The sequence below is a fragment of the Phoxinus phoxinus genome (assembly GCF_949152265.1).
Source record: "Phoxinus phoxinus genome assembly, chromosome: 23".
In the NCBI taxonomy this organism is placed as follows: domain Eukaryota; kingdom Metazoa; phylum Chordata; class Actinopteri; order Cypriniformes; family Leuciscidae; genus Phoxinus; species Phoxinus phoxinus.
Genome location: NC_136898.1, coordinates 4,530,873 through 4,541,446, shown reverse-complemented (window position 1 = coordinate 4,541,446; position 10,574 = coordinate 4,530,873). Strand labels below are relative to the sequence as shown.

Here is a 10,574-nt window from a genome sequence, read left to right as displayed (position 1 = left end):
ATGAAGTGTTTATTTTGCATTAATGAAGATGTGATGTGCACTTTATCAATGAAATTACAATTAATATAAATCCTGAAATTAAGCTAACAATTTGACTATGACACCTGTGTATCCAAAAGGAATACATTACAGTTTTATTTTAGTTTTTTTATTGTTACTTACTTTTATTGTCCTTCAGAAATCTGATCCATTCAAAGCAGCTTTACATGTTTAATACTGCTGAACTGTTTTAACAACTTTTCTCTGAAATGAGCTTGTATGAATATCACAGTAGACAGACAGGTTTACAATAAGCTTTCCTTATGCCCAATCTTCTCTCTGATGAATCTGTACAGGTCTTTCGGCGAGTTATGTTCACGAGCGTAGTGTCCGGAGTAGTCCTTCAGCAACTTGTACAGTTTATCTGTTGAAAGAAGAAATGATCAGGGTACTCTAAACCCAAACTGAAAAATACACTAGTTTTTTTTGTAATATTTTTAACTTCGCATTTGTACAGCAGCACTGAGTGCCCTTGGTTGTTAAATTTGGCAATTAACTCTTTCCCCGCCAGTTTTTATTTTTTCAGCCACTGAAATATTTTGTTGTATGAATATCTGAACATGAAATGTATCAAAAGAAAGAACAGAGACTGTTTTTTATTCTAGCTTCGATCAGAACGATGATCAAAACAGATGGAGTAGATTGAGTCCATCAACACCCCTAATGCTTGCACAGTCCTGTATCTCGTCCTGGGTCGACATTTCATTCAGTAACATAAGGCGGTTTTGATTTATATGCGGTTTAATGTTGATGATCGCGTTATTTTACATACGCATCTGATTACACATGATATCGCTCATTTCTGCTTCTTCTTTGCCTGTATTTTGATCAGGAGATTCAGTAATCTTTCAGAAGAGACCTAATAGTGCCCCCTAGTATAACAGAGAAAACTCAGAAATCCAGAATATTCCGTCAATGCCTGGGTAGTGTTTTTCTCACAAATTATGGAATTTTACATCAATGGTGGGGAAAGAGTAAAATTAAGCTATAAAAAAAAAGTCATTTAAAAAGCTCAAATAACTCTGAAAATATATACATAAGCATACAGAACTGTTCAAAAGTTTGAGGCCGGTAAGATTTTTTTTTTTTTTTAATGCTAGCTGAGGCTGTATATATTTGATCAAATTATTATTATTTTTTAATGTAATTTATTCTTTAAAATTATTTTTGTGGACACCATAATACGTCTTTAGTCACTTTTAATCTATTGCTGTCAAGTCCTTGCTGATTTAAAGTATCAATTACTTTTGAATGGTTGTGTAAATCATCAACATCAGAGCTCACGAGTCAGACTTGTGGCCCGACTCTCAAAACCGACAGGAAAATGAAGGTGGGAGGGTGTTCAAATGCAGTTTATGTACGTACCCACAGTCACTCTGTTTTGGGACAGTATTTCATGCATTCTTTGTACTTCGTATGCTAGATGTTCATTGCCAAATGTGAAGTAAGCCAGGTCTCGATCAGCCACTGCAGCAGCCATCAACTGGATGAGAGCTGTTGAAGACAAACACATTCTGTTCTGTGCATTTATCATAGCCATCAATAGTGTTTGCAATTTCTTCAAATCAAACGTGTGTGTGTTTTGTCTTCATTTACCTTTGAGTTTAGGATCCCCTTTAAAGGCTCCACAGCCCCAGTTGCCTGTTGCGATGGCTGTTTTTGGATATCCGTGGAATCCCACGTATGCCTTTGAGAGTCACACCGCATACTTATAACAAATTCTCATAACAAACAGCGATATTTTAATGTGTAAAAACTAGTACCTTGTTGAGTTCTCGTTTTATATTCTCTTTAGTGTACTGCTCCTTCGGGTTCTTGAAGTCTAGAGCATCAATGGCTACAATCTGCCGATAACGTCTCTTCCACGTGTCCCTATGAACAAATGAGCCACAATTTACACTCATAGCTGTAAAATCAATGTTTTTGAAAAATTCAACACTTTTATCGGGTACCTACCGCTTTACTTGATCGTTGTATGGACCAACCCAAGAAAACCCTTTGCTATAGCCAGATGTAATGCTGTACATCTGAGGCCCTGATGAGACGAGATTATGACGAAGAAGATATCACATAACCATCAGTCAACAACACCAACAAAATAAGTACTCAGATTCTTTATCCAAAGTGACTTGCATTGCACTCAAGTTATACATTTTTGGATGAGCTATCCCTATATCTGACAGAAAGCTCAGTTTTTTTAAGATAACTAAGGGTGTATTCACACCTGCCTTGTTTGGTTCGATTAAATCGAACTCTAGTTCGTTTCCTCCCTTGGTGCGGACCTTTTGGGCAGGTGTGAATACAGCAATCGCATTCGGGTGCGGACCAAACAATCGAACCGAGACCCAGCTGAAGAGGTGGTCTCGGTACGGTTCCAAACGAACTCTGGTACGGTTCGTTTACGATGTGAACATGAACCGACCCAATTGCCAGAAGTTAACAAGTTGAGTTAACAGGCTTCCGTAGTTGGAGTTGCGTTATGGGAAAGTGATCTGTTGTTAATTTACTACATTTTGGCATAATGGTTTGTGTTATTGTTCGTTCAAGTGCGAAAGAGAATTTCATTCCGGCGCGCTGTCTGGCCACACGATACTATTGCGCGTCTTTCTGCGCATCATTGAAATGACATTGAAATGTGCGCATCAGGACATTCAGAGCGTTCTCTTTAGTCTATTCGCGAATAAATGCTTTAAAAGCATTTGCATGAATACGAGCGAGTTCGTATAATGTAACGATAGTTACAATACAAGGATGGTGGGTGAGTGTGTGTGTGGAAGTGTGCACTTTCTAATTTCCCTACTTGAGAATCCTTGTCCAATGAATGGATGACCTTAGCACACGTGTGGTTTTGTTTACAAATTTTGGTTCACTTGCAAAAAGAGCAGTGTGAAAGCGAACCGTACCAAACAAAAAAAAACAAAAAAATAATTTGGTTCGGACCAAAGCAAGTGAACTATCGGACTTTCCTGGTGTGAATACACCCTTAGTCTTTGCTGATTCCCCCAGCAGTACCTGTGATCTTAAGACACTCGTTATCAGCCAGTTTCTCAGTGAAGAGTCTGGCCACGATGAGCTCCGGACTCATGAGGAAGAGGATCTCCTCCTGAACCAGTCCTGACTTCAGCACTCCACCACCAATATATTTGCTCGCAAAGTCCACCTGTTCAGAACAGCATGATGGAGGTGAAACTTAACTGAAGAACGGGTGCAAAACTGTGATGTTGAGATGAAACTGACCTGTAGCATGCCTGTACCCTCATTCTCAATGGATCCGTTTGAAGAGATGTGAAGGTTCCTCAGGGATTCCTTCTGACTAAGTCAAACACAATCAGTAAGAGATGTGCATCAGCTCACTTTAGTCTATTGTGTGAACCAGTGCAACTTACTTAGTCCAGTTGGGGAGCTGTGACGGTGGAATGCAAATCCTTTCAAACGTGACCAGTCCATCTGGTTTTGCTGCTGAAGAAGCCAAACAAGGTAACACTGAATCCAAAATAAAATCCTTGCTCATCCTTTGAAATATGTGCATGCGTTCAATCGTTTGGGTTCCGAATGTTGTAGATTTTTTAAAATAAACATTTTAAAAGTCAAAAGTGACAGTAAAGACATTTATTATGTTACAACAAAATTCTATTTAAAAAAATCCTGTTCTTTTGTTCTTTCTATTCATCAAAAAATATCATGGTTTTCACAAATATATAAAGCTGTGCAACCATTTTCAACATTGATAATCGGAAATGTTCTTGAACAGCAAATCAGCATATCAGAATGATTTCTAACAGGGATCATGTGACTGAAGAAATGATGTGGAAATAACATTTTAAAATACATATTACAATAGAAAAGTTATTTTTAAATTGTAATCATATTTCACGATATTACTGTATAAAAGCATTATTGGTGGGTAGAAGAAACTTGATTTATAATTCTGACTGATCCCAAACTTTAAACAGTAGTCGTGTGTTAAAGGGATAGTTCACTTTAAAATTAAAATTCTGTCATCATTTACTCACCCTCAAGTTGTTTCAAACCTGTATTAATTTATTTCTTCTGCTGAACACAAAGAAAGATATTTTGAAGAATGTCGGTAACCAAACAGTAGTCTGTACCCATTGACTTCCATAGTAGGAAAAAAAAATACTATGGAAGTCAATGGGTACAGACTACTGTTTGGTTACTGACATTCTTCAAAATATCTTTCTTTGTGTTCAGCAGAAGAAATAAATTAATACAGGTTTGAAACAACTTGAGGGTGAGTAAATGATGACAGAATTTTAATTTTAAAGTGAACTATCCCTTTAAGCGTGTTCTCAGTACCTGCATCTTGATGAGGACTTTCATTTGTCACGGTGTTGAAGTAATGGAATATGGCTCTCAGTTTCTCTGCCTGTAGGGCTGCTTTTACTGGGTCACTCCGGCTATCAAATAGGCTACAGCAAAAAAAAAAAAAAGAATAAATAATTGATACAGCACCAGTATAATGGAGTGGTGTCAGTCTAATGTGATCAATGCAACACCTGCTGAAGTTAATGGTCGGGTAGTTGGCGTATTCTGAACCAGGGCTGGTGTCGTTCCTGTGAGGGAAGGTGCAGAAGAAGGCGTTTGCTAACAGACAGGAGATCTGCTGCTGAGTCATTGTTATGCCCTGGGTCTGTTGCTGTCGCAGTAGAGGAATGGGCTGGAGACAGAGAGTACAGATTTAAAAATACGTACACAAACTTTGTATAAGCAATGCAATTCATCTGAATATGATTATTTTCTTCGGTCCAGTGAGACATTATTATAGCTTAACAAATGGTGCACTGTGATTGTTTTTTTTTGCTTGCCAGATTGTTCAATATGAGCAAGTGAGACCTTTCATAAAAGCCAAGACAGACTAAGTCAGATTCTATGATCTTAGCAATCTCAGAGAAATCAACACAGCTGATTAAATGTGAATGCAATGTAAATGTAACATGGTCATGATTTACAGCATTTACTTGACCTTTCCATTCATTCTGGCATCTTTAGTTTATACACACTTCAAATTTAAATGGAACCGTAAAAAAATAAGTTGCGGAAAAAAGAGGGAAGTTGTGCTCATGAATCAGATTTAACTTGACAACTTTAAAGTTATACTGGTACTAAGGGGTAATATAAATGTCTGTGGAAAGAAGGAACCCGTAACATACCCGTTTAATGAGAGCCGGTAATTCAAGTGCCAGTTTGACCATCTTTGGGATCACCAAATGGAGATTATTGTCCATTGCGTGTACGCGCTGTAGAGCAATTGCACAAATCTTTTATCAATTTGTATTTTTACTAGGGCTGTTAAACGATTAATCGCGATTAAATCGCATCCAAAATAAAAGTTTGTGTTTACATAATAAATGTGTGCGTACTGTGTATATATATATATATATATATATATAAATAAATACACACACATGCTTGTATATATATAAGAAATATTTGCATATACTGTATATAGATTCATATATAATTTATATTATATATAAATTATAAATATTTTATATATAAATAACAAATTTTTCTTAAATATATACATGACCGTGTGTGTATTTATATATACAAAATAATTATACACAGTCCACACACATTTATTATGTAAACACAAACTTTTATCTCGTATGCGATTAATCGCGATTAATCGTTTAACAGCCCTAATTTTTACACTAACATTTAGCTTTCCTCTGATATGCAGAATGATTCACTAACCTGACCGTAATAATGAAATGCGTCAAATGTCCATCTGTCTTTGTTGCTGGAATTGTAAGACATTATTGCGGTCTACAAATAGACAAAAGTCAGATAAATGGTCACATTGTAGTGTTGTAAAAGTAATTGTCATTGTTTAGTTTTGCAGTACCTGAATATCCCCAATAGAGAAATTGCCTTTGGTGAGTTTGTGCAACGCTTCACAAGTGGCGTCCCATCGGGAGAGTGATGCACGGGACTTCTGCTGGGACGCTAACTATGGGGAATAATGATTACTCAATATGAATATGAATGAATCATGAATACCATTTCTATTTTGATCAGCTACTTGTTCAGAAAAGTTCTCTATATAGAAATTGTGATCTTTAGACAGCATTATATGGTCATACTTACATACAGATGTGGTAACTTCACATGGTAGGGATCCCAAACGTGTTTCCCTTCATGGGGGACAATTAGACCACTTCGGAAACATGATGTCTGCTCAAACAAGCCAGTAACATGAATTAATAGCACATTCATAGCACACTTTATAAGGAAAGCATAGAATACAAGAGCTGAGGATGAAGTTGAATGACTCTTACATCGATCAGTACTGTATGTCCTTTCATGGGAATTGGCTGGTTGAGCTCTGAGCAGTGTTCCATTGTCTTGAGGTTCCTGATGGGATATGTGGGTCCCAGCACTATCACAGGCTTTGGTCTTGTCACTGAGCTGGAGGAATCTGAAGTGTCCATAGGTTCACTTCGAGAGGGCTGGTTTGAGGCCCTGCTGTTTTCATATGCACTATGTGAGGAGGAGTTTTTGTCTCTATGCTCATCAGATGCTGGGTTTTTGGCCCCTTTCTCTGCATTATCTACAGATGGGCCCGTTTTTTCTCCTCCCCCTTCACCTTTTTTCTCACTGGATGTTGGCATTGTTATATTCATTTTGCCTCTAGTCTCACATGATGCGGTCTGGCTTGTGGCCTCTTTTCCTGCAGGATCAAGTGAGTGGTTTCTGGATTCTCCTCTTGATGAATGATCAACAGTGTGTCCACTGTTACTTGTTTGACTGAGGCATTCCTTCATTTGATTGCTGTTGTTGTGCGACATCTAAGGGCAAAACAAAAACATTAGAATAATAAAAATAATTTAAAAAAAAGCTTTAAAAGTGCATTATCATTCTATTCGATTACGTTTGGTTCTAACAAAGTGTGCAAACGTTACAATAACTTTAATACAATTCGAATCCGAACATTCGAAAAGTGAGTTCCATACGTTCGAATGTTTTACTTTGACACTATCGGGTTACGTCGCTAAAACGTTATAATATTGTAAATCTGAAGTAAACCAAATCATAACCACATTATAGTACAAAAAATAGCTTTGTTTAAAACGTATGTATATGTAAGCAATAAGGTACGAGAGGCTGTGCTGAATCGTGAATAAGTCACGGCTGAAGGGCGTTGTTAGGCACGACGCCAAGCGGAGTAACCCCTTCAGCCGTGACTTATTCACGATACAGCACACAGTCTTTTGTACCTTATTGCTTTTATAAAACGGTTGCCACACAATACAACTATATTGCCAGATTTAAAAATAGTCGCTGACCGTAAACAGCAACAGAAGTTACATACATTATTTCGCCAATAGATGGCGCCAAAGACTGTCTTTATGAGTGAGTCAGTCAGTAGAGAAGACTTTTACATTGAAAGTACTCAAACTTGTGATCACGGAGCAGGAAGACGCAACTGACAGATGATATGGGCACGGGAAAACTGTTAAAAGGACAAGATATCGCAGTGGACATTCAAACGGATGTTTTTTATTATGAATATATATAGGACTGACCTGAAGGATAATGCTATATCTACTGTAAATGCAGGTACACTCGCTTACTCGATCTCTCACAATACTCTACTATAGCTTCAATTAACAATATCGATGAGATCAAACATGTATTAACTTAAGTTGCTAAGATGGTTGCTAGGGGTGTTGTGTAGTGATGCATAGAACAGTTGGATGAAGAGGTGAATAAAACACAGCTATTGACCAATCAGAATCAAGGATTGGAACCGTTTTATATATAGGCTATATATATATATATATATATATATATATATATATATATATATATATATATATGACTTTTACCTTTGTGAGCAACATTATATTTTATTACTTTTAATAAAATAATTCGCTCTCGAACTGTCGTCTTTAATATTTTGGTTATTGCCATTATTAACCATAACAAATATTCTGAGGGCGTGAAATACAGGAATCCCATATTTATAAAGGCAGTAAGTTAGCCTGCCTACGTAGTAATAACAGTAGCCTACGTAGTGTAAATCGGACTCACTCTCCGATAGGGAATATAGTGAAATAGCCTGGCTGACATCTCGTCTATTTCCGTTCAATACGTTAAATGCTTAGTTATTATACCCACTATGTAGTGATTTAATGTTTTGTGCAGTAGTGTTTTGAGCTCTTTCACTTTCGATTTTATCAACTGCGTGTTCAGTCAAATGCACTGTTGTTGTAGAGACCACAATGTAACTTTCAACGAAGTTTTACAAGCGAGACAGCACGTGCAGAAAATGGTAAGTTACATCTACTCACAGTCCGTGTTGTCGTAGAGTAGTGTCTGTGTTTGCTGTGATCACCTGTGACAACAGAATGAAAGTGAACGTGCAGGAATGAAACCTTGAGCTGGTGGCACTTCCTGAGAACTGCAGGGCGCGAGCGGTGTCGAGATGCAAAAACACAAAAATGTATTCATGAAATTAATATTTATTCATTTCTGTCATAGTGTTTCCTGGTCTGACCCGTTTTATAAAGGAGCCCTTTTTTTAGTAATCTCTCTTTCCTTCCTCATTAACCATCACATGACGCCACACTAATTATTATGTGCTTTAGTTGTGGGCGGGCTCTATTGCTCATGCTCAGGTTAATGATTTGAACAATCCCATAACTAATCAACTTTTGTGATACGCACATGATATGAATGATGCATTTAAATTTCTGTAAACTTGCCAGCCTGATATATTTTCTGATACCCTTACAAAATATAAGAAGACTTCATGTTCATTTTATTAAGTAGTATAGCCTATTCAAGTAAAGTTCAGTTATATTTGAAAGTATACTTTATATTGTATACTAATATTAATGTACTAGTTGTAAACGTGTAAGTGTACCATTTCAATAGGCCTACTACATGCGGCTAAATTGGCCCACTTTTTAGTATAAAGTATACTTTTAAGTATGCTTTATGTGTAACAGTAGCAAACTTTGAGTACAAAATTAGTTTACTACAAGTGAACATACTGAGTTTACCAGTTAAATACTTGTAGAATTTTTTTTTAGTTTATGAAAGTTCACTTTGAAGTATACTCTCAGTTAACTACTAGTTTAGTGGTTTTATACTGCAAGTATTATTTTAGTGAACTTAACATCATATTTAACTTGTATATATTATTTTTGCATTTTAAGTATAAATACCATAAATACCCTCAATACCATGTTCAGTTGATGGAGTCTCTGGTGCAAATGCTATTGCTGAGCTCTGGCGAATGCATTATAGAAAATTGTTTAATTGTGTACAGACTAAATGTTTTAAAGTAGATAATGTTGACGAAGTAGATACAATCAAATTTCATGAGGTCTCTAAAGCTATTAGGAACTTAGCAGCTAATAAATCAACTGGCCTGGATTCTATCTCGGCTGAACATCTAAAAAATGCAAGCATACGGCTATATACACTTCTTGCACTAGGCTTTACTGCCTTCATGATCCATGGCTTTCTTCCTGACTCAATGATGTCTGTGATGTTGATTCCTGTGATTAAGGATAAAGCAGGAAAAGTGGGTTCTTTAGAGAACTACAGACCCATCGCCCTAGCTAATATAATATCAAAAGTTGTGGAATTAATTCTCCTGGATAAGATTAATGAATTAATTATCTCTGCAGATAATCAATTTGGTTTTAAACCGAAGCATGGTACAGATATGTGCATATATGTCCTGAAGGAACTACTAAGCAACTATAAGAGAAAAAACTCAACTGTTTTTTTATGTTTTTTAGATGCATCTAAGGCATTCGATCGGTTGAATCATTGGAAATTATTTAAAAAATTGGATGCAGCAGGAGTCCCTAAATACATTGTTAGAATACTATCATATTGGTATGCCCAACAGACCATGCAAGTGAAGTGGGACAGCTGTACATCGGCTCCTTTTCATATTAGTAATGGAGTAAGACAAGGGAGCATCTTATCCCCCATTTTATTCAATTTTTACATGAATGAGTTATCATATAAATTAAACCGAGGTAAAACTGGCTGTATGGTCGGCAGTACAGTGATGAACCATCTTATGTATGCAGATGATTGTGTGATTTTTAGCCCGAGCTCAGCTGGACTGCAGCATCTTCTTAGCATATGCTCTGTGTTTGGGGAAGAACATGATGTAAAGTACAATGATTCAAAAAGTGTTATCATGATTTGCAGAACCACAGAAGACAGACATTTAACTTTTCCTGTTTTTAGGCTTGCAGGTAATGTTCTTAATGTCTGCAGTAAAGTGAAATATCTTGGTCACCTGATTACAGATCAGCTTACAGATGACAATGATATTAATCGTCAGTGCCGTATGCTGTATGTGCGGGCAAATGTTCTGGTACGCAAATTTGGTTGCTGCACTGCTGGAGTCAAGTTGACCCTATTTAAAGCATACTGTTCGCCTTTGTACACTGCACATCTGTGGCTGAACTATAAAAAAGCTAGTCTCCAGAAATTGCAAGTAGCTTTCAATGACGCTCTGAGGATGCTACTAAAAAAGC

The 10,574-nt window shown here is 36.8% G+C and overlaps 1 protein-coding gene across 2 annotated transcripts; it reads right to left on the bottom strand.

The window, feature by feature from the left end:
• Window positions 1-28: 28 nt before the first annotated feature.
• pargl (poly (ADP-ribose) glycohydrolase, like) lies at window positions 29-8,662 on the bottom strand. 2 transcript variants are annotated; one of them, XM_079599250.1, is made up of 16 exons: window positions 8,358-8,662; window positions 6,342-6,851; window positions 6,151-6,237; window positions 5,909-6,013; window positions 5,758-5,829; window positions 5,211-5,297; window positions 4,557-4,717; window positions 4,357-4,469; window positions 3,426-3,498; window positions 3,277-3,352; window positions 3,052-3,199; window positions 1,996-2,074; window positions 1,803-1,911; window positions 1,636-1,726; window positions 1,405-1,533; window positions 29-403 (listed from the first exon to the last, which is right to left on the bottom strand). In XM_079599250.1, the coding sequence occupies exons 2-16, from the start codon at window positions 6,849-6,851 to the stop codon at window positions 285-287; spliced, it is 1,959 nt and encodes a 652-aa protein (XP_079455376.1). In that variant the 5' UTR covers window positions 8,358-8,662; the 3' UTR covers window positions 29-284. The 2 variants fall into 2 exon arrangements, with proteins under 2 accessions (XP_079455376.1, XP_079455377.1); XM_079599251.1 differs by having other exon boundaries at window positions 3,426-3,495; window positions 8,358-8,614.
• Between the last annotated feature and the right edge of the window lie 1,912 nt (window positions 8,663-10,574).

What these genes read in the sequence shown, in the direction of transcription:
- pargl (XM_079599250.1), bottom strand. Translation starts at nt 6,851, where the DNA reads ATGTCGCACAACAACAGCAATCAAATGAAGGAATGCCTCAGTCAAACA. An exon ending in CATTTCATTATTACGGTCAG is followed by an intron (nt 5,298 to 5,757) that starts GTTAGTGAATCA and finishes ATTGCTCTACAG; the next exon opens with CGCGTACACGCAATGGACAA. An exon ending in TACAACGATCAAGTAAAGCG is followed by an intron (nt 1,912 to 1,995) that starts GTAGGTACCCGA and finishes ATTTGTTCATAG; the next exon opens with GGACACGTGGAAGAGACGTT.